Here is a 23,243-nt window from a genome sequence, read left to right as displayed (position 1 = left end):
CTGTAACACAAGAAATCTGGGGGATACTTGATAAAGTTAAAGAGATAATTCAGACGCATGACAAATGTCTCACCCAATCAAAGTCCACGATTCCTAAAGAATATGTTTAATTTTACCGTTTAACTGCTGTTTTTAAAACAGGAAATTTGTAAACTGCACCAAATCCCATAGAGAAAATCAGCGTTTTTAGCTCACAGGGACACAGGAGCTGCTGCTCTACTGCTGCCTCGTGTGGTCACTTTGTGCCACTGAGGTACATTTCAAGGAAGAATTCCACATGCTGAATTCACAAAACCACACATTTTAATGTCCTGACGGAGGCAGCAGTGGATCAACTCCTGTGTCCTCTGTGAGCTAAAAACTCGGATTTTCTCTATGGGGTTTGGTGTGTGGGAGAGTGAGTTTACACAAATCTTTGTTTTCTATCGACCGGACTGGTTTTCTTACGATGTTAAAGATGGATTTTGTTGGGTGAGTCTTTTGTGAGCCGTGTTTTCACTGAGAGCAAACAAACAAAAACAAACTAAACTACAGCTACAACATGTTGACAGTTCAAAGTGTGGGACACCAGCTTATCTTTTCAGCAGCAGGAGCGTGAGTGAGAAACAATGCGGAGAGAGTGATATACCACAGTGAGGGATGATGTCGTCGCTGATAACGTTAAATTAAATCCAGTGTGAGAACAATATTCCGCTCTATATCACACACACAATGACCCTCAATCTAAAAAACCAGTGTGTTCGGACTTTACCAGATTAGATCATTTCATTTAAAACAAAAAGCAAATCAATGTGGAAATGCCAAACCTTTAAATAACACAGCGAAAGAAAAGAAAAGAATTACCCGTCTCGTTAAATTCCCAAAAAATATCCTTTTTTATAAAAACATCAGCAGCTTTTACCCAGTAGGAAATGTACATATACATATACATATATATATATATATATAATTCTGTTCCTTAAAGCTTCAGAACGTTGTTTATTTCTTCTATTTTGCACCATTTGTTCTACCTTTACTGATTAAAATGTAAATACACTTCTGAAAGTTGTGGAAAAAGTTTTAAATGTGCAAAAAGTGAATTTTGAAATGAAGGTTAATCAGAAAACTCACCCGTTTAATATTTTCCCCCCAAGATTCAGTTGAGTTGAGTTGAGCCTCTTCTCTTCCATCGCAGGCGTCTTTAAGAGCAGTAAAAACCACGAGCGGCTGCCGTGGAAACAAGGAAACAAACTCTGTTACTGACCTCAGTAATTAAAACTTAATGTTTTTCAACTGGCAACCTCCGTCTCCTCTGGAATGTCCCACTGTGCAGCCACCGGGAGGGGGCGTCGTCGCCGTCACTCACACAGAAAACTGTGTTTGTCGAATTAGTGGTTAAAAAAAGAAAGATTGTTCCTGGAGCTTAATCTGACAGGATTGGGATTAGAGGAGTGTTCCACTCAGAGCAGAGCGAAGCTGGAGGACGCCGCCGAGGAGCGGCGGCCGCGAGCCGCGTGGTGGTACGTGGTGTTGGTGCCGCAGTCGATGTAGCGATACGCCTCCAGGCTGTTCTGAGACGTTCGCACCATGTACGAGGTTTTCACCGACGTTCTGAAAAAACGGGGACAAATGGACAGACGGATTACAGCGGTGCGTGGCGACGGTCGGTCGGTCGATATCGGTCGTTAGCGGTCAGTATCGGATGATATCGGTCAATATCCATATACAATCCAAAAATCTTATATATCTGTAAAAATGTAAATAAAAAGCATGTTTGATGCTGTTTATTTCTTCTTCAATGTCTGTGACACCGTTGGAGAATTATGTCTTTGAAATGACAGCTTCATATGCTCATAAACAGTCTAAAGGAATAATATCAGTATCAGTAGATCCCTGAGTTTTTGATATCGGTATCAGACAGACGGGTAATAGGCTGACTTTGCATTCATTGATGCAATCATGAAATCACCAGAGTCCTGGAGGGACTGACCACACCATACACACAGACACACATATATATATATACATACATATATATACATATATACATACATACACACATATATATGTATGTATATATACATACATACATATATATATATATATATATACACATATACATACATATATATATATACACACACATACATACATACATACATATATACATATATATATATATATATATATATATATATATATATATATATATATATATATGTATACACTATATATCAAGAGACCAGTAGTCTATTATATGGAGAACATTTGGAACTATTTGCTGTTTTGTGAGGGATATATAAAACATGTGTATTTTTCAGTACTTCTTTCAAAGCTAAAGCTAAAAGGCACAAAAACAACAGAACGAAGAGCAGAAACAAAACAACGTGAAATGAAATGTTAGGATTTACTTACTGCACAAAGATGACGATGTTGTGGACCTTGATGCTGGGCATGGTGCAGAAGGCACTGAAAAGACAAAGACGCTTTAGTGAGAATTCACTGCTGATGCAACACAACAGTGACGACACTTACTAGACGTAGGGGGCGCTGCTGCCAATCTCCACGCTGACGGTGTAGTTCACCTGCGGAAGGTTTAGACCAGGTCAGACGATGACACTCGTCATCAAAACTGTCTTGTTAATGTTTCTAAGAGTATTACGAATATTTTATATTCTCTCAGCACCACAGAGACAAGTTCATGTGTCCAGCTCATTTAAGTAGGGTGCAAATCTTTAACTTCTCCACCAAGTTTCTGGGAATACAGTGGAAGTCACTTTGGCCTGTTTTCACCTTAGGGGGCGCTATAGAGCCCTTGAGCAACACACGGGTCTGGGAACTATGCCAATATCGCATTTTCGCCCGACCTGACCTCCATGCGATGTTTTTATGCATGTTCACGCCCTCAAAAATGGCCGCAAATCCACAGATATAATTCTAATCTGAAGGATAACGACAGGCTCCTCGCATGAATTTGTGCCACGAGCCGTTTCTGCACTTGGAGCGTCTTCGTGTACCTGTCTCTGACTGAGTGGCAGGATGGTGGTGGCGTCGTCGAGCTGCTGAGTCCCAATCACTGTCTTCATGTACAGGACCTGAGAGGTGATGCTCTGGACCAGCACGGAGAAGAAGTTTGGGTTGCTGAAGTTCAGCGTGCTCTGAGGAGAACAGAGAGCACAGTCAAAACCAAGAGACACGAACTAACAAAACAACTATCTCGTCAATCTGCCGACTAGTTCCCTCTCCTTTTTTTTTTTCAATGATAATCCAGAAAAACCCGTACCGTCATGTTCATCAGGACCTTCATGTTGGGGTGGTCAAAGTGAACGGTCACCAAGCGTATCCCGTTGTCCACCACGACCACCGGGCGAGGGAAGAGGAAGAAGGCGACGAGCGAAGACGCCAGGAGGCAGAGCACGACGGACAACACCACGTACAGCTTCCTGGAAGAGAGATGGAAGTTTTACTTATTTTTAAATTACAAAATCTACTTAAAGTTCCAAAAATCTACTTAATTCTACTTATAGTTCCAAAATCTACTTATAATTCCAAAATCTACTTTGAGGAGGAACTATAAGATAAGCTAGTCCTTTATTTGACTCGCAGTGGGGAAATTTACATAGATAAAGATAATAAATAATAAGCATGCATTACCAAAAAAGACATTTTCAATATAAAAACATATTAACACTTAGACTATAAAAATTTGTAAAAATAGAATGTATGAAGTAGGGCTGTACGATTAATCGATTTTAAATCGAAATCGGATTTATTTGTTTGGTCGATGTTAAAAAAATGAAAATAGATTTGTCGGATTTGTCCTTTTTACTGCGCTCACTCGCTCAGCTCCTCCTCCCTCCACTAGTTCTCTGACAATATCAACAGCGAGAGTGGCGTCACAGGAAGAGATGTCCGACACAAGGAGCAAGCGGAACACTGCTGAACTGTAAAATCAGTTAAAAAAGACTTAACAATCCTAAAAACGTGGGTTAATCTCCGACAAGTACCAGTGACTGATACCAAACCGAGTAGAGCCGAGTAATTCTAGAACTGTATCATGGACAAGCAGCTCAAGTGAAGTTGTATGTGCACCAGGAACCATTTTGAGGTTTGTTCACATCAGCAGATTCTTCTTGTGAACAGAAAATCTACAATCTGGTTCCATCGAGTGGACTCATTGTTTATCGTCTCCTGACTCCACTTTTGTTGATCTCATTAGTTACACTGCACATATTTGAATGACGTGTTTTAAAACAACACAATGACTTTGTGTGTAAGTGTCTGTTAAAGCTGCAATCGCTGGGAAAAATAGCTCATTGTTGAGTTTAATTCACAGGTTTTTAAAACACAAATGTACTGGGTTAGAGTATGTTTAGATTGTTTTTTTAGGTTTATTTGCAGCGTAGGAAGACATGGCCACAGCTGGAGTAGATATCTGTGCAATAGGAACGCCCACTCGCTCTAAACTGTCCTGTGATTGGACAACTTACATTGGACATTGGACATTGGACTATAATTATAAAAACAAATCTTTCCACTCCAATGACGACCTTATTTGTGACACGTCTATTACCATGTGGTGGCCGTGAGGGCTGCAAAGATTAATTGATTAATCGATTTATTAAAACCGAATCATTTTGTGTTTGTGGACAAACCGCTACATTATTTCCACGTTTTTGGAAACTCTGCGTTTTCTTAACATTTTCTGGACCAAACAAGTACTCGATTGATCGTTTATCAAAAAAATAAACATTTCTTTGGTCGTCGTTTACTTACGTTCTTTGTGGTTGCAGTCTTTGGTCGCTGTATGGGATCAATGCAACCAGTTCATTCACTTGACCTGTGAGGAGAAAGGTAACAGGTTTACAGCCAGTCCATTAAGACTGTGGTTGATCTGTGTATAAAACACTAAAAATAAACAACCACAGAAATAATTGGAGAGTGGTGGTTGATAACAGGCCAATATTTGAAGAATGAATCCGTTTTTATCCCTTTAAAACATTTGTGTTAAATAAGAATTTGCAGAATTTGTTTCTCTAGCGCGGCTGTGAAGGGAATTATCAATAGTGTGGTTTGGTCTGAGGCGAAAACACTGATGAATCTGTGCAAGAACATAGAACAGCAATGGATAGAACATAGACGTCCACCCATAACGTGAAGGCCACCGTCCAGTCACCTGAAGGTATCCGTCCCGTGCCTTGACACGTCGGACACGTTATGCTGTCCCTCCCGGTGAACTCCACGTACGGGAACTGGGCTATGTCCTCCCGCCTGATGAGGCCGTCCAGAGAGTCGTCGTCGTCGCAGTTCCCGTCTTCCTTCCACCGCTGACAGCCCTGCCTCTCAGGGAGGAGCGACATGCTGCTGCCGCTCCGAGACCACCGTGTCCCCATGGTGCCGTGACGTTGACACCTGACTACAGCCCGTCTGTGGGTGAGGGACAAAAATTAGAGCGAACCGACTCATGAGCAACAGATCAGCTGTGATATACAACGCTGTGCCCACTAGGGTTCGCAGTAAATCAAACATTTACCATAATTGAAATGTCAACATATACATATATATATATAAAGTACATTCCTGCTATGTGACAGTGCTTCAGGGCTTTTGCACATACGAATAAGTTGTGAAAATTGGAAACACTGGAAATAATTCTAAATGTTGCTCCCAGAATGCATTTCAAAATCATTTTTACTGGTTTCTAAAGCTTTTGCTGGACTTGTAAGAAACTAATTATTATTTCCATAGTTAACGAATAGCGGTTTGGCAAATACTGTTGATCAGTGTTTCCTAAATCTGGAGCTGATAATGTCCTCAAATGTCTTGTTTTGTCCACAAACCAAAATTATTATTGACATTTTTCGACATTTTCTGACATTTCAGGACCAAACAAGTACTAATTGGTTATGAAAATAATCATTTGTTTCAGCTCTAATTTTCACTCTGACACACTTTTCCATTGAAAGCGTACATCTTATTATTAACTAATAATTTATTTACATACCGATATCGCCCGGTCAAATCGCGGTATGGTGGTATCGGATGATAATATTATTGCGTGTTGTTACGCTAATATCGCGTAGCTCCAGTGTCCGCCATTTAATCCAAACCGCCTCGCGTGAGGTTAGAGTTTGATTTGCTGACTCACGCGGAATGACGAACCTTTTAGACATGAAAACTTAGTTTACACTAAAGGTTAAGCTAACTCCGGCTGCTACTACGCTAACAAGCGCGGTGGTGAAAGTTTGCCGCTAGCTGCTAACTTTAACCGCAATGTTGTCACGATAGTTAATGCTAGTTAGCTTCATTAAACAAACTTTAACTCACCTCTCTGGGTGTTAGCGAGTCAACGCCGCCATCAATGACTCATTTATTTACACTGCTGTTCACTCTGTTGTCCGCGTGCGTGTCCGAGGGTGTGTGTGTGTGTGTCTTCCCGCCGTGGTGCCTTCACGTACCCTGGAACTTATGGACACTCCGCCGCGTTCAAGTACCTGTAACTAAATCTGTTGTTGTACTATTATACTACTATATATATTTGTGAAATTACAGTTATTCCCAAACGTTTAAACACATTTTTACACTTCGTTACTTTATTTCTCAAAACTCTAAATGATAAGAGTTAAACTCCACTTTTCTCAATAAATAAACGTCATATACAACTTAACGTATCGGTACTGTCTGAAACCCACTTTTAGTTATTTTTAACGGTTTTATTTTTAAAGGTGGTAAAAACATGGACATTTCACTCCTTTTTCCACACAAATATCAATTTAATGACGTGGCTTTTTATATCAATGCCTTTTGACTTGTTTTAAACGTTATAAAACACAAAATGGAACTAGTATGTACACAATTCTGAAAACGTCATGAAGCTCGTGTGTTGATAACATTGACTTCAAACTGTTAAAATACTTAACATAAACCCACTGGTCTTAAATGTATTAAATATATTAACATGGAATTCTACGGAAGAGGATTATGGCCACAACGTTTTTTTCTCTGACTTTTGTCTCCAAATTTAAACTTTTTTCTATCATTTTCTTTATTCAGACTTTAATTTCAAGTATTCTGGTTTTATTTAATTTTGTTTCCCAAAAAGATGTTCTTCTTCCGTAAATGTCATAATAAAACCGACCCAAAGTGATTTATTTTCTTGGTCGAGTTTCACATGATTAGAGCTACATTAGTAGCCCGTTGCTGCCATCTACTGTCATGCGTGTAACAGTAGGATTCAAACGTAAATATGCAGGAAAACCAACAACACATTTTTATTTTTTTTCCCATCAACAATTTTAATTCACACCTTACAACACAACAAATGTAGTTTTCTTTATACATTCCAAGTATTTTCTGTGTGAACAACAGGTGCAGCTATTATGCGTCAGTTTGCGAGTCTTCTCTTCAGCTCAGTATTTTCTCTCTGCAGCATTTTATTCTGAAAGACAGTGAAGAAAAGAGACCTCATTAAATAAGAGTGGTGTTATTTTTCCTTCAAATTCAGCCATTAATAAATAAATCTAATAAGATCTATGCCTGCATAAGTCTTTGATGTCTTAAGAAAGTCGTTTAACATTTTATCTCATTACCTCATCGCAATAAGACAGATATTTCCTAATAGAAACTGATGTTTGTAATGTGCTTCACTCTCCTGCACCAAAGTCCATAGAGAAAATGATCATTTTTAGCCTGACGGGCCTCAGTGTCTACTGGTCCACTGCTGCCATGTTTGCTAAGTTTATGTCACTCAATCAAAACCGTAGGAAGGATTCCAAACACTGAAGTCACAATATAACATGGACACAGAAGAGGATCAACAGCTCCTGTGCGCGCTGATGTAAAATTGATGATTTTGGTAAGAAAGTGGCCAAAACTTTGGTATAAAAGAGTAAATGTCTCTCTGTTTTTATCGAACAACATTTTTGTAATAGTTTGTTTTTGGAAGAAATTCATGTTTGTCTATTTCTCTACTCGTACAAATATATCTTAAAAACAATTTTATCTTTTATTAAAGTTCAGTGTCACCACACCACACACTGGTTTTATTTCAAAATAAAATGGTTTATTTGTTTTCAGCAAATACAATGTCTGCTGTTTTTTTAATTCAAGTTCAGGGACACGACGCCCCAAAATTACATTCTGCTTCGGACCCTATAAAGGCTTGGGCCGGTCCTGGAAGCAGCAGACTTAAGCAGACATAGATGTTACTAAGTGAGTCTCTAGTTAAGTGGCTAAAATAAAGCTGTTTAGTCCAATAAACAGGACTAACCTTGTGTCTGAGGGCCTCCACTATCAGGTCTCGTCCCCCTCTGGTGGTCTTCTCCTGCGTTGATGCTCGAAGGGCATCGCCAATCACTGACACCAGCACATGAGACTGAGGACAACAAGAAATGAATTCAAAATATGAGTAAAGAGATTATTGCAGTGTTTTTTCACAGTAGAAATCATCATGTCACTCACAAACTTCTTGCTCTGGAACAGGTAGCAGTGGAACATGTCGGCTGCAGGGTGTTGCGCCACGAAGCCAAACACTTTGGGCGAGGACGGCAGGACTCCACAGAAGGACACGGTGGAGAGGGGACATGTGTACAACAGATACTGAGGAGCAGACAGAGGACAGTGAGGTCAGTGAGAAGACATGTCCAGGTTGTGATGTTGGTGACTGTACGACACGACTTCAGCCTTGGCTCACCTTGGTTTTGTTTTCCAACAGGTCAATCCCATTTCGAGACAGGAAGAGGTGGATTTTACTCTTCTTTGCCACCTTTTCTGAGGAGAATTGATCGGGCGTCTAGTGATGAGAAGACAAAGAGAGGAGAAGGACAACATGAACTCAATCTGCACTACAGTCCGTACTCAATGAAAACATGCCTGAGGGTGGGAACATGAGGCAAAAACTGATTTTAGCCACTTAACATAAAGCTCCACTGATAAACATCCAAGTTTTCCTACTGCACCAAAGTCCATTCACAAAACCAGCGATTTAAGCCCATGCTGACACAGGAGCTGCTGCTTTACTGCTGCTTTGTTTGGTAACTTACGGTCACTTAGGTAAATCTGAAGGAAGGATTTCAAACACCAAAGTCACAGTATAACGTCTTTGAACTGACTTATGGAGGCAACGTTGGCTCAAAGACTTGTGTGAGTGTGACGTAAAATTGACGATTTTCTCTATAGAGTTTGGTGCAGTTGTAATGCAGCTGACAAAAACCTTGGGTTTACAGTGTGGAAAGGGCTGTCAGAGAGCGACATAAAGCAGCAAACGTATTTTTAAGATACCATAGACTTGAGTGAGCTTCGTTTTCATCGGGTGATCTTTTTATTAAAGGTCCAGTGTGTAAGATTTGGCAGGAATTTGTCAGTCAGTCATCATCTAACCGCTTTATCCTCCACCAGAGGGTCGCGGGGGGTGCTGTGCCAATCTCAGCTACATCGGGCGATAGGCGGGTTACACCCTGGACAGTTCGCCAGTCCATCACAGGGCCACACACAGCTAGAGACAAACAACCATTCACTCTCACACTCACTCCTACGGTCAATTTAGAGTGTCCAATTTACCTAATCCCCACATTGCATGTTTTTGGACTGTGGGAGGAAGCCGGAGAACCCGGAGAGAACCCACGAACACACGGGGAGAACATGCAAACTCCATGCAGAAAGGCCCTTGTTCCAACCGGGGCTCGAACCCGGGTCTTCTCGCTGCAAGGCGAGAGTGCTAACCACTACCCCACCGTGTGACCCGGCAGGAATTTGATGTCACAGAATTACAGTGAGTGTACAACCTGCTGAATGACCATAAATATAATGTAAATCCCCTCAGTGATGACTGACCTTCAGGGTCTGAGCGGCTTCTTCCAGGATCTGAACACCAGCAGCACGAACAACCTCCACTCGCCCGATAAACTGCAGTGTATGAGAAAGGAAACACAGACGAATCCAACAGTGAACGTGACCACAGCACACGGAGAACGCCTGTCGTCCTGCTCGGGTGAAAAAAGTCGCTACATACACACCTTCACCTTAAAGGAGATCTCGGAGTCATCGTCTGAAAAGTCGCTCATCTCTGCACAACAAGACGTTAAAAACCAACAAACATGAAGAGATTTCTCACCCTTTTCCTTTGTCTGTCAGTTCTGACTGTATGAGAAAATAAAACGCAGGGTGTAAAGTCTGTTGGAGTTAATATGTCACTTTCACGTCTTCCTTATTGCAGCCTTATCAGATATCCAACCATCATTTCATTTGTTTTTAAAGTCAAACCCTCAAACCACTCTTTTCCCTACAGGTATAAACCAGTGTATGTGTGTATGTAGTTCATGTTGTTTGTTGATCCAAGTGCAAAATCTTCACAGTTTGGTGTCCAGTAATAAAAAAGTGTGATGATTTTTTTTTTCTGGTGCATCTACTGCCCCTCTGTGGTCAAACACCAGCTACTGCACTCACAGTTTGAAACTTTTCCCCTCATACAGGTCAACTCGACTCTACTCATGTTTTTTGCTTTTCCATTAGGGAAAGTTACCTGGTAACTGGTGTAAACCTAGTATCTGGTGTACTGGTGTAAACCTGATGTTACCTGGTTATTGCGACCCAATTCATGTGAATAAATCACATAAATCAAGAGCAAATGATTGCATCATATACAGCCTATACAGACTATTTTTACACCATTGCTACTTCACCTTAATAACATTTTGAATAAGTAAACCAGGGATTTTCATGAATCCATGAATTGCACTACGTGTTATGAAAATTTTTACTGAAGTACTGAATTCAGGTGTTTCAATCAGGCTTTGGGTTCTAGACCCCCTTTATTGACTTTTGTTTGTTTGGTGTGGAAGAACTTGGCTGGCCCCGCACAGAACCCTGACCTTAAGGATGAGCTGGACCAGAGATTGTGAACTAGAACCTTCCCGTCCAAAATCGATCTTGAGGAAAGTCCTCCAACTAGAAGAAGAGTGGAAGTTGTTACAGCTGTGAGATGAGGGAAAAAAACAATCACAAAGAGAAGACCTTTACATCACCTGTATTTATTGGTTAACAGTGAACCACTTCATCAATCATAGATACTATAACTTTATGTCATGATTATATAATGCAGGTTTTTTTCAGCCATAATAAGCCAGTGAACAACAGTGTGGTCAACGCTGATGACATCATCGAGCCACGGAGGTTGAAAACAATGACAGTGATCGGAGAAACCACAAAAAGCCTAAAGCAAAAAAAGAGCTGGACAGCGATCAATCGGTAAATATTTGGAAGCCTCACTTTTTTGAAAACGTAATAAGAGCAGGAAAACATCGCACTCTCAGAGACGAATCCAGGTTGTTTTTTTTAATTTCATTTTAATCTGTTGGGTTTAGGCTCAGTGTGGTTGCAGATGTGAGGTGGACTGAAGTGGGTGAGAGCACAGAGCGATGTCTTCGTCTCGTGTGAGAGGAACCATCTGAGATGAAGAGATGAACAACTGTCCTGGCACACAGACACGCACACACGAGACGGAGCCAGAACCATTTAAGTGTGGATCGTTTCCGGTCCCATGAGTTTGTGTCTGCGAGGTCGGCGAGGTGAAGCGTGCTGGAGCCTACGAGTCGTTGACGGACATGTTGTCCATGGCGTTGGGCAGGTTTTGGTCTCCTCCTCCTCCTCCTCCCTGCTTCTTCTTCTTCTTCTTCCCTCCTCCTTGTCCTCCTCCTCCTCCTCCTTCCTGTTTCTTTGCTTTCTTCAATACTTCCTCATCAATCGGCGCAGGCTTCACGAACTTAATGATCTCTGTCAAACCTAGAGGACGAGACGAAACATAATTACCATCATTTAAAAAGGTTACCAGTCCATTTATTTTAGGTGTAAACCAGAGCACATGTGTATTCATGTTATTTGTTGATCCAGGTGCAAATATTAAAATTATTCATGAATCTACTGCCCTCTCTGGTCAAACACCAGCTACTGCATTCAAATTGTGTCACCCTCTTGTCCAATTACAGTGAGGCTCATTATCCCAGACTCCTCCCCCTTTTAATAACTTTAACTTGGCATAGCATTTATTATTTGTGCTGCAGGACTGAAACAATGACTCGATTATTAAAATAACCGTCAACCATTTTGATAATCGATTAATCAGTTCAAGGTTTTCTTTACATTTTTAAAACAAGTTTTGTGATTTTTCAGTTTCTTTGGGAGAAACATAAACATGAACATATTTACATTTAGAGAGAATAATCGACAGATTACTCGATTTTGAAGAGTTAAAGGCTCATGTGATAAAATGTACACCTGTTTTTAGTCTGTGATAGTTCAAGGATAATGTCTGGAAACTGAAGAAAAACAGCAATGTTACATCACAGCACACACAAGAGCGGCTACTTTTAACCCTTTAACGCGCATTGCAGACGACACGTTTTGCGCAGGCTCCCTTTGCTTTACTGCACTTACGTAAGCGTTTGTACATACAGTCGGAAGTCAAAACCAATGTGTGGTTATTAAGGTAATTTCACTCAAATCAGTGTCTTTGTCACCAGAGAGAAGAGAGTCAGAAAAATGCCTGTACATAAGTTTCGCAAAATCTGGTGTCTAAATAAAAAACTTACGTTTTCCGTCATTTTAAATTGTTAATACACTATTTTAACATGCAATAAATTGTGAATAAGTGCCAGATATTGAAAGTTATTCTTGGGAAAAATGGGCAAGAGAACTTAATTACAGGATTATTTTCTGACCCTTTCTGGTAAAAATAAGAAATTAAAAATCAGTTAAAAAGGGTTAATGACACTTGTTTTTGTTTCACAGTAAACCGGTCGTACGCACAGTACTGTTAAATGTTTATCCGTAGACGTGTTGCTGCACAGATACATCACGAAGAGCGCTGTTATCGGCTGGTATTGGTAACAAAGATACGTTCGACGTCCGAGTTTCTGAGAAACGCAGCACGAGTCCCGACTAAAGTGAACTTTAATAGTCCGAGCGAATCACATGTTTAAGATCGGCATCAGTGACCACATGTTTCCCCTTTTCCAGTGAAGTCGCAGTTGAGCAAAACACGTGTGCACATCATTGAGACACTTGACTGTCAAACACCTAGTGGACGCCCAGATCTCTGGAAGTGTTACTGATTTAAAGAATTCTGAGATTAAAGTCAAAACTCAGAGAAAATGAATCATCAGAAAGTTGGAATGGAATCTCTTAGTCATTCAAAAGCCACATGTTATTAAAAACAAACTTGAACCTAATCTGTAACTACCTGTGCCATTTGACACTTGGATCAGGTGTTCACGCAGCCTGGAGTCTTATTTCCAATGTATTTGTTATCAGATCGAGCGACTCCCGATTAAAAAACATCTCCAAGACGTTCACTTAATTCCAAACAAAACAGTTTTCTGAGACTTGCGTACCCATGGGAAACCCCGGAGTATAATCCCTCAGAGTGAGTTCAGTGTCGTTTACCTGGAGGCATGAAATCCCGGAGCTTCTCTGGAATGACGATGCCCTCCTCAGTCTGGTAGTTCTCCAGGATGGCGCACATGACGCGCGTGGTGGCGCACATGGTGGCGTTCAGCATGTGCACAAACTCGGCCTACACACGCAGACAGACACACAGTAAAGTAGTAACGTTATTGATCATAAAAGTATTTATTTAGCACTTTTCAAAACACCAAAATCATTCTGGTAAAAAGCCTTCCTGCTAAAGTGGGTGTTGACGAGTGATTCGACTCTCATGAGTTCAACGAATGACTTTTTCTGCCCTCTTTTTCCAAGATAACTTTCACTTTTGCAATGAACGGTACTGAGAAGCTGACTCAGTGAATCATTGGGGGAGGGGACTGATGTTCTTGCTCTCTCGTGATCTGTTAAAAGTCTGAGCAGTTGAGTTTTGCACGAGGTGTGGACGAGGAGCGGTCTTTTGACCGACAGAGGAACTGCAACAGTCCTGACGTGAGGGGATAAAAATGTGGAGAACTATTTCAAGTTCAGCTACGGAAAGAAAAAAAAAAGCTTTACCGTGGTTAATATTCCTACTTGTGATCAGACTGTACAGACACCTTAACACATGGTTTTTATTGTGTAGACCAGTGTAGAGCCACATTAGAAGCCTGGCAGCAACATTTTGTACAAGCTGGAGTCAGTCCAGTTCTGGGTTCGTCTTCTGGGCATGTCCCCAATAAAGAGTGTCAAAATGAAAGCATGAATCAGCAGCTGCGACTGTGTTTCCCTTTTCCAGTCAGTCCGAGTTGAGCAAAACAGGTTTGCACAACACGAGGGAGTTCACGTCAAACCTTTCGTTTGAATCAAAACTCACGCCCAGATTTCTCGCAGGGTTAGTGAAATGTTTTTACCAAGAAAAATTAAGAAAAGGTACATTTATCTTTATAGATACTAAGTGAAATTGACTGAAGCATTCGGGTGTTATCATGTAAATAAATAACATGGACCGCAGCCCCAACACAGACTGAAGACCTTCCCAGTTTCATACTAGACTTTGAGGACATGAGGGTGAGCTCAGGAGCTCGTCTGGGTTAGCGTCGATTGCTCACCTTGTCCATCATCTTCTTGGTCTGTCCGTAGCGGATGCGGAGGCGTCGGGCCTGGTAGTCGGTGCAGTTTGAGCAGGAGACCAGCTCTCTGAAGGCCGACGAGCCCGGGAACCAGGCCTCCAGATCCAGCTTCTTACTGGCCGCGTGATTCAGGGCACCTGTGAGGACAGGAAGAGGCGGAGCGTCACGGTCAGCTGACGTCACGGTCTCATCATGATGCAGGATCTTACTTTGTGGACGAGTTTGGAACGTTTTAATTCCACGGCACGAGTGGGAAAAAAACTACCTACAGAGTACAGATCCTTACATTGATGATAGATGATCAACCTGTGACGACATTTAGGTCAGTTTTGCTGCCACAAAAGGCAAATTAAACCATCACAGCGAACAACGAAGAAGAACGACATTGTTTCAGAATAGGAAGGCTATCGTTGTTTCCTGACTTGTCGGCCTTCGTCATTAACTAAATGTGATTTATTTAAATTTAGATTTGAAAATGCTACGGTCTATTTTTGTAGTTTCCTGGACATAAACTACACAAAAAGAAGTGTGTCTGTCCTACCGGACACGATGTTCACGATGCGATAAGGAATTCCCAGCGACTGGTAGAACTCCTCTGCCGTCCCGATCATCTCATCGAACATCTCCCATGACTTGCCGTCGTGAGGGGAGGCGTACACAAACTGCTCGATCTGGAAGAGGAGAAAACTCAACAGATCAGTTTCAAACATCTAAAAAGGCTTCACGCCAGTATTACTGGTTGTCATGTCGATCTTTGGTGTCTGACCTTTTCAAACTGGTGCACCCTGAAGATGCCGCGGGTGTCTCGGCCGTGGGAGCCCACTTCCTGTCTGAAGCAGGTGGAGAAGCCGGCGTAGCGGATGGGCAGGTCCTCGGGCTTGAGCCACTCCTCCCTCAGGAAGGCGGCGATGGGCTGCTCCGAGGTGGCGATGAGGTACTTCTCGTCGATGGCACCGTCGTCCGACTTCTCGCTGCTTTTACCGATGACCTGATGGAGGGGTGGATTAAAACTAATCTGTAATCTGCTGATCAAGCAAACTGGTGTTATGTTGCTTCATAATTCAAGTTTTGTCTTGTTTCCTTTCCTTACTGTACATGCACGGTAAGTTTTGAATTGTGTGCCCAAGGAAGAGACGCAGTGCTTTAGGGCACAGTTAATGGGGATCCTAATGAATGAATGAATAAATAATTTACTTAATACAGTAGCTAAATGAGAATAAATTCATGCTGTGGCTGGGTTGGATTGATCATTCAGGGAGGAGCGGTTGTACGAGGTAGTTAAAACACTGAAAACCAGCCTTAGCAAAAGCTCAGCTAACATGATGCTCAAGTTTACAATATCTTAAGAATTTAGTATCTTTACGGCTTTATATCATATATAATATATATATACACACACACATATATATATACATACACAAGACATATAATCTAAGCCAACGGAATGAAAAAAGTCATTCAGTGGAGGACTTTCAGACCTTGTACAGCTCCTCGTCAAACTGGCTGAGCTGAGCCACTTCCTGCATGACCTCTTTCCTCATGAAGAACGGCGTGTAGAGCATGGTGTACTTCTTGCTGTGGAGGATCCTCAAGGCGTAGTTGATGAGTGCCTGCTCCAGGAAAACCAGCGGCCCCTACGTGACGACAACACAGGAAATACAACACAACAATATAATGTGAGGAAGGTGGCGAGCACATTATGGGCTTAGCTGTTCGATATCATCATATTGTGATACGGCGTCTGTGGGGACTTTTATATTTATTACAGTGAATAAATGAGTGAAATATAAAAAAGTCACTTTTAACTCTTTAATGATTTAATTACACTTCTTTAATTAGAAGCCTATTTATCTATGATATAGCAGAATTTGACTGTATATTTAGAGTCAAACATGTAAATATGCTTAATTTTCATCTGAAAATGAAAAGGCAATAATAAGTGTATTTTAGGATCATGTCATACAGACCATAAACAGTAGATTCTATTTTATATTTTATTTAAATATAGTGCATTTACAGTGTATTGTCACTCTCACTCTTTGAGAAGCACAAACATCTGAAAATCCATATTGAACAATATAAAACAAGTATATCGTAATAAGATTTTCTCCCAGCCCTCATTTAAATGAATCTGTTCCAAGTTATACATCACTATCTTTCATGTTTGTGCTTCTTTATTGCTTGAATACTTCCTCACACACACGTGTCAGTGGCTTGTATCTGAACTCACCTTCAGAAAGTAGCCTCTGCTTCCAGCCACGATGGCTCCCCTCTCCCCGTCAAAGCCGTCGATCATGACTACCAGGTCGACGTGGGAGTATTTCTTCTGGACGGTGCAGTCGCCCCAGGTGCGCTCCACCCTATTGTCTGCATCCTGTCAGTGGGAAAACACCACACATGATATATTAGTTATTATATATATATTATTAGTTATTAGCATATCTAGAAAAGTATTCCAAGTAATGGAATAAACTACGGGTGCACAGACGAAACATTCATTAATCAATTTCAATAACTCGTGTCACCTCATCATTGCTGATGGGCACAGACGGGTGGAGCAGGTTGCCGATCTCGCGCAGATACTCGAAGCGCTCCGCCTCCAGCCTGATCCTCTCACTGTCACCCTTCTCCACGGCCTCGTCCACCAACAAACGCACCTTCTTGATCTGGGTCACCGTCAGGGCCTAAAACAGAAAACCCAAAGAAATGTGAAGAGAAAATAAAAAAAAAAGGAAATGAGAGTTGTAAAAAGCAACAACACAGACAGACGGTCATACCGATAGTGTTTCAGCCGTGAGAGATTCCAGGTTCTGTGCTTCTTCGGGTAAAGAGTCATCGTCGCCAACGGGTTCTTTCTTCTGCATTAACATGAGAGAAATGGAGAAGGGAAACTAACTACTCCGATTAAAAACTTCCTCTTCTGCACATAAACGTTTTTGTACCAGTTACAGTAAGTGAGTGTGGGAATCACAGGGCACCGCGCGATACGAATAATATCACGATACAACGATTCTGTGCCAATATATATTACACGACAATCAGATAGCGATACATCACCATATCTGTCTAACTGAAGGAAAACAAACACGTTAAACATGAAAAGTTAAAAGTGCAGGATATCTCCATTTATTCACAACATAGAGAGGTCAAAGGTCATAAAGTCTAAGTTCATGTAGCTTCCACTTAAGCCTCCTGCATGACCACGCCAGACATTGTCTCTCTCCTGGAAACCTCGCCAGAGACCTCACGACTGTCGTGAAAGCTACTGATGCTACCAAATTATGTGAACTCTGTGTCTGAAGCAGCTCTAGCATACCTTCATTTTCTCCCCAATGCTCTTGCTGCAGAGGTTCTTTGCTTTGTTGAGGTTGTCTGCGGTGAAGCGACCTGTTGGGAGCAAAAGTTACAAATAAGACATGGATTAAGGGTTGTAAAAAAATCCCTAAACATTCAGATGAAAAGTTACCAACATGGAATATTTCCAAAAGTCCCGAACCCTAGTCAGGCGATGAATCATAGGGAATGAGCTAACCTGTGTGTGTGTGTGTGTGTGTGTTCTTGTATTTGTTGCCCCTTTAGGACCTTTCTTCTGTCAAACACTGACCTTGTCAGGACCAGTAGTCTTCATGGAGACCAAAACCTGGTCCTGATGAGGTAGAAACTAATTTTTGAGGAACTGGCTACATTTACAGTGAACATTTAAAATGTGTGGTTATGGATAAGGTTATGGATAAGGCTGTTTAAATAATAGAGGTCAATATGCGTGTGTGTGTGTGTGTGTGTGTGTGTGAGACAGACAGTGTGAGAGAAAAACAGCTGCAGTAGCAGGACGGTGACCAGGTAACACCCAGATGTTGTGTTGTCAGTAGCAACCCACACTTAATACAGTCAAAATACACAATTAGACACACAAACACACTTTAACTCAAACAGGGACAACAATGTAGAGACACAATAATTGAATGTGATCACGTAGTGGATCAAATTGACACAGTTTTTGGCTGCAGTGCAGGGCGAGGTGAGTTTGACATGTCGCTGCCTGGGATTGCATCAGATTGCATGGTCGCTACCCAGCATCGCTAAGCTAACCTACCATTAACGTTAGCCACCACTTAAGTAAACAGCCATTTCCTCTCAGTGTACACATATTAAATGTATACAACTGAGAAAACACACATAAACAAGTCGAGTTTAACCATTCGGCTCACTTACATGGTCTGAATAGTAGCAAGATACGCTAGCATTAGCGTTGCAGGTGCCCCCTTCCTCTCAACTCATATAATGGAAATGTATTAGAATAACTGATTGGCAAGTATGTACACATTGTACGAGGCTGTTTTTTTTGCAAACTGTTAAAAACCATGTTGTTGATTAATTCGGCATGAATTTTAGCCCTTTATTTGCACTCTAACGCATAAAATTTCCAAATTTCGGTTTCGCTCTTAACGTAGCAGTCCAATAAATTAATCCTAAAAAGTATATTCACAAACACTGTTTGTATACGTCTGTGAGCGGTATTCAAGATTTGCCATTGAGTAGTCAACGAGTCATTTGAAATCCCAAATGTGATGTAACCAGGACGATATTCCAATGTGATCAACATAAATAGAGCAGACTCTCCAATGGAGACTGGCGTTAGCTCTACTCCACTTCACTGCAACACTGACGTTACGCTAATATTAGCATGGTTAGCAAGCGCGCTAACGTTAGCCACTTTCTTCTTTATAAAAAGGGCAGAAACGCTTACATTTTCTCCACGCTGTGTCTGCGGCGACCAGTTTGTCCACGAGCTCCACGTCTTTAAACCTCTTCCTCTGAGTCTCGCGGATGAGTTCAGGGTCGCCGCCTTTGTCGGTACGAAACTGGTCCAGGTCGAGCACCATGTTTCCACGCTGTCTTTCTCTCACACACGCCGGGAGAGACTGAATGAGCTCGCGGCGTCAGAGATGACACACGACTACTCTACACACAACCGGGTTGGCAGATCAAGTCGTCGAAAGGTACGGTGTGAGTGAAACTTAGTGACATCTAGTGGTGAGACAGCGGATTACAGCTGCTTTGATGGCTCAGCCCTATTGCTGTACAATAAAAACTTTTTTATCAAATAATGACTCATTATTTGGGAATGCTGAGTCAGAATTTCTCAATTATTGCTTTCCTGTTGCCTTTATGAGTGGGTGGTAAATTAAAGGCCCAGTGTGTGTAATTCTTAAGCCCATGAGGATACTACTGCTGGGTTCCATCTGTTGTTCATCCATCTTCTCCATACTCCATAACCATTTGCCGCCATTTTACCTTCACTACCTCCCTTACCCTTTGAGATTTAGGGAGATTTGTCATAGTAGGTACACAAAAACACACATGTGTGCAATCTGTAATGCCTTGTGGTGCTCGTGGTGACAAACACTGAATCAGTCACATGTATTGGTTTTGACTGAATGCAAAATGTAAAATGTTATACAACATACATGCTACTAGCATAGTGAATTAGCATTCGCTTTTTCTGCAACTTTGAGGTAAAACACTCACAGGTCAAACACACATTAACAGACAGACAAACAGCATTACCAGCTACATTATCTGGAGAAATGTCCATGTTCTAATTAGTTTTCACATGATTTCAACAATTCATACTTCAAAATATTCCTACAGTACCTGCCTGCAGGTACAACTCGAGTACAGAAGACCTGTTATAGTCAGGGGCAATTTTGAATTCCCTAATTTCACTGAAGCAAGGCAAGTTGCCTCGAGCTAACTCCTGAAGACCCATCATTTTAAGTGTATATCACAAATTTTGAGCTACAGACCTATTGAGAATGTATAAATAGCCTATTTGACATTAAGCAGTGAGAGTGTACTCTTTCATCCTCTTTGGAGAAAAACATCTATGGCACAATAAAAACGTCCTGTTTGTTGCTCAATTCTCGTCTTTCTTTCCTTGAATATCCATTTTCTTTCTTCCCCGCTGTGTTCCCTTTCCCGTCTTTCCTTTGGTCTTTTCACCTTTACATTCCGTATTTGTTGGTAACCTTTTGACGAGCTGCGGTTGATTCTCACAAGGATCTTTTCCTCTTTGACTCCGTCTACATGCCGCTAATGCTTCCATATCTGCTGCTTTCTGCTCTGCACTTCTTTCTCCCGTGAAGGTCTCTTGCTCAGTCAGACCTGATGAATATGAAGCAATGTGTGACTTGGTTTTGCCTCCTGTGTCGTGCGACGGCATATCCATTTCAAAGGTTTGGTCCATGTCTTCGCACTTTTCAAGGTCTTCCTCAGCCTGTGCTGGTGTCAGCTCTTTAGCTCTCTTTGAGTCTATCTCTGCCTCAGCTGTTTGCTTTCTTTTCAGCGGCCTCTCAAGGATTTCTGATTGGGTCTCCGCTTTTTCCACCTCGCTCACACTTGACTCTCCAGAACCATCAGGTTCCTGCCAGTATAGCTTCATTTTGCTGTCCTTTGACTTATTACGTCTTCTTTCCACTTTGTCCACCCTCTGTGCTGCCGTTTGGCTTTGTCGTTGATCTGCCAGGACAAACTCCTGATGTGGAATTGAGGATAACTTTGGACTCTTCTCAGAAAGCAGCTTTGGTTTCAGCAGCGGATGGTTATCTCGCGAATCTTTATACGTTTTCATCTCTGTGATTTCACCCTTTCTTTCTGCTTTGTCTTCCTTTGGTGCTGCCGTTTGGCTTTGTCGCCGATCCTCACGAGTCAGCTCTGGATGCAGAATCAGGGATGATTTTGGATTCTTTTCGCAGTTCTTCTCTGGGCTCATCACCGGACGGTTCTGCTCGGCGCTGTCACCCAGCATTGCCTCTGCTGAAGCTTTCTTGCCACTTCGGTCAAGTTGCCACTTTATGTTGTGTTTTGTTGATGTCTTAGATTCTGGGCTCCTCTGAGACATCAGTAGTGAGATGGGACTCCAATTTTCAGAAACCATACCTATGTTGGCTGGACATTCTGTCAAATCTTTACTCTCCTCGTCATCTCTTAAGCTGCGTTTGGCCTTGATTGCACTTTTCTCCCCCAACTGTTGGATTTTTCTTTGCGCAGCACCCACTTCTTGTCTTTTCACTTTACACTTGTTGCTCTCACTGATCTCTGGCGGTGTTTCAGTTAAAGCTGCTAATGCAGTCTCCAGTTTGGTGAAGAAATTAAAGTCAATGGTGATGCATTGTTCTCCTGCTTCCTCCTCCAGTGCTCTATCGTTTCTCAGCCCCGCTGCTGTCTCTTCCTCTGAACCATCCGAGAGCTGCTGGCACGTTGCTCTGGCAGGTTGGATATTGTCGTCCTTTTCGAGTGACAGTTCTCTCCACATCTCATCAAACAGCTGTAAAAACCAAGAGAACAATGGAAATAACAGATTACTTCAGTTACTTTTATTACAAAAAATAACCCCCCTTGAGCACAATATACATGTTATTCTCTTTGCAATGTTTCTATCTTCTCAAAATATGTCCCAATTCTCAGTAGTTCAGTAGTTTGTATTATGTTTATCATCAAATCACTGTTGCTAGCCTACAAAGTGCTTCATGGGTCTGCTCCCACCGACTTAAATGCTCTGCTAAAGTTTATGTTATCCCTCGACTGCTGCGTTCACCAAAGGATTGTCGCCTGGCGGTGCCAACACCCCGCACAAGACAATCCAGACTCTTTTCATGTGTCGTTCCACGCTGGTGGAATGACCTTCTGGGCGCTACCAGAACAGGGGTGTCCCTGTCTATCTTCAAGAAGCTCTTCTGTCCTGGCACTCACCCTACCCCCTACTTCTGCACATGGATCCACCTCCACACCCTCTATCAGTCCACCGTTCCTATCACACATTTAGCAGACACGTCCTATCAAAGTGTCTGCTAAATGCTTAAATGTAAATGTGTTTGTACACAGAATTATGACTTTTGTCTCAAAACCTTACCCCATTCACCCACCCACATATCACTAGCCCAAAACTGAAAAACACCATCGCAGTACCCAAATCTTGGGCTGCAACTGACGCAGCATCACATGTTTGGCACATTGTCTTGAGAATCCTTCTCTCTGTTGGCACGACTGTATATCGGAATGCAGAAGCAGCTGGTTCAGCAAGATCAGATCTGTCACATACAAACTGGTGCCCCAACTGACAGACATTGTTATCAAAAAAAATGACCTTTGATCGGCAAGTCTAGCAACCCACACAGACGAACAGATAAATGATCCTTGAATAAATAGAGAGATAAGTCGTGTTACCTGTTCGTCTGGATCAGTCAGTGGAAGAAATTCATAGGGCTCTGGATCAGAACCATCAGCGTCATCCAGCGGGGTCTCTGTCGTCTGTATCAACTCCAGCTGAGAGAAAGACCATAAAACCATGACTATTTGTTCATTGACTGAGTTTTTGATTGATCATGTGGTTGTTTTGAATACCTAGAACAATGACTTCATTCTCAAGACCTAAACCTTATTTGTTTGTCCTGTAAAGCACTGGCCTGAACGCTGAAACGTTATCATGTTACCTGTTCCTCTGGTTCAGTCTGTGGAAGAAGTTCACTAGTCTCCGGTTCAGAACAATCAGGGGAATCCAGCTGGGTCTCTGTGATCTGCTTCAGCTCCAGCTGAGAGAGACATTAAACCATAACTATATAGTTCTTGACTTTTATAAACTTTCATAAAGCTTATGTTCAGATATTGTGTCCAGGTGTGTGAGTTTGTGGCATGAAGAATAATGACAAGGTTTTGATT

The 23,243-nt window shown here is 41.8% G+C and overlaps 3 protein-coding genes across 4 annotated transcripts; all 3 read right to left on the bottom strand.

The window, feature by feature from the left end:
* Nucleotides 1–660: 660 nt before the first annotated feature.
* On the bottom strand, nucleotides 661–6,405 carry LOC122777558 (transmembrane protein 106C-like). The gene is made up of 8 exons (XM_044038876.1): nucleotides 6,307–6,405; nucleotides 5,156–5,406; nucleotides 4,756–4,819; nucleotides 3,263–3,422; nucleotides 2,997–3,137; nucleotides 2,515–2,564; nucleotides 2,395–2,448; nucleotides 661–1,590 (listed from the first exon to the last, which is right to left on the bottom strand). The coding sequence occupies exons 2-8, from the start codon at nucleotides 5,370–5,372 to the stop codon at nucleotides 1,440–1,442; spliced, it is 837 nt and encodes a 278-aa protein (XP_043894811.1). The 5' UTR covers nucleotides 5,373–5,406; nucleotides 6,307–6,405; the 3' UTR covers nucleotides 661–1,439.
* An 831-nt stretch (nucleotides 6,406–7,236) lies between these two features.
* Nucleotides 7,237–10,153, bottom strand: LOC122777559 (PTB domain-containing engulfment adapter protein 1-like). The gene is made up of 6 exons (XM_044038877.1): nucleotides 9,993–10,153; nucleotides 9,811–9,882; nucleotides 8,672–8,770; nucleotides 8,440–8,577; nucleotides 8,249–8,353; nucleotides 7,237–7,417 (listed from the first exon to the last, which is right to left on the bottom strand). Exons 1-6 carry the CDS (start codon nucleotides 10,038–10,040, stop codon nucleotides 7,364–7,366), a joined length of 516 nt encoding a protein of 171 aa, XP_043894812.1. The 5' UTR covers nucleotides 10,041–10,153; the 3' UTR covers nucleotides 7,237–7,363.
* An 833-nt stretch (nucleotides 10,154–10,986) lies between these two features.
* Nucleotides 10,987–19,498, bottom strand: sars1 (seryl-tRNA synthetase 1). 2 transcript variants are annotated; one of them, XM_044038874.1, is made up of 11 exons: nucleotides 19,273–19,498; nucleotides 17,842–17,912; nucleotides 17,303–17,383; nucleotides 17,051–17,209; nucleotides 16,756–16,899; nucleotides 16,004–16,159; nucleotides 15,292–15,513; nucleotides 15,067–15,196; nucleotides 14,505–14,662; nucleotides 13,417–13,546; nucleotides 10,987–11,757 (listed from the first exon to the last, which is right to left on the bottom strand). In XM_044038874.1, the coding sequence occupies exons 1-11, from the start codon at nucleotides 19,406–19,408 to the stop codon at nucleotides 11,561–11,563; spliced, it is 1,584 nt and encodes a 527-aa protein (XP_043894809.1). In that variant the 5' UTR covers nucleotides 19,409–19,498; the 3' UTR covers nucleotides 10,987–11,560. The 2 variants fall into 2 exon arrangements, with proteins under 2 accessions (XP_043894809.1, XP_043894810.1); XM_044038875.1 differs by having other exon boundaries at nucleotides 17,303–17,380.
* Between the last annotated feature and the right edge of the window lie 3,745 nt (nucleotides 19,499–23,243).

Source organism: Solea senegalensis, linkage group LG11 (genome assembly GCF_019176455.1).
Source record: "Solea senegalensis isolate Sse05_10M linkage group LG11, IFAPA_SoseM_1, whole genome shotgun sequence".
In the NCBI taxonomy this organism is placed as follows: domain Eukaryota; kingdom Metazoa; phylum Chordata; class Actinopteri; order Pleuronectiformes; family Soleidae; genus Solea; species Solea senegalensis.
Note: the sequence above shows the minus strand (reverse complement) of the source record. Positions and strands in the feature narration are given on the sequence as shown.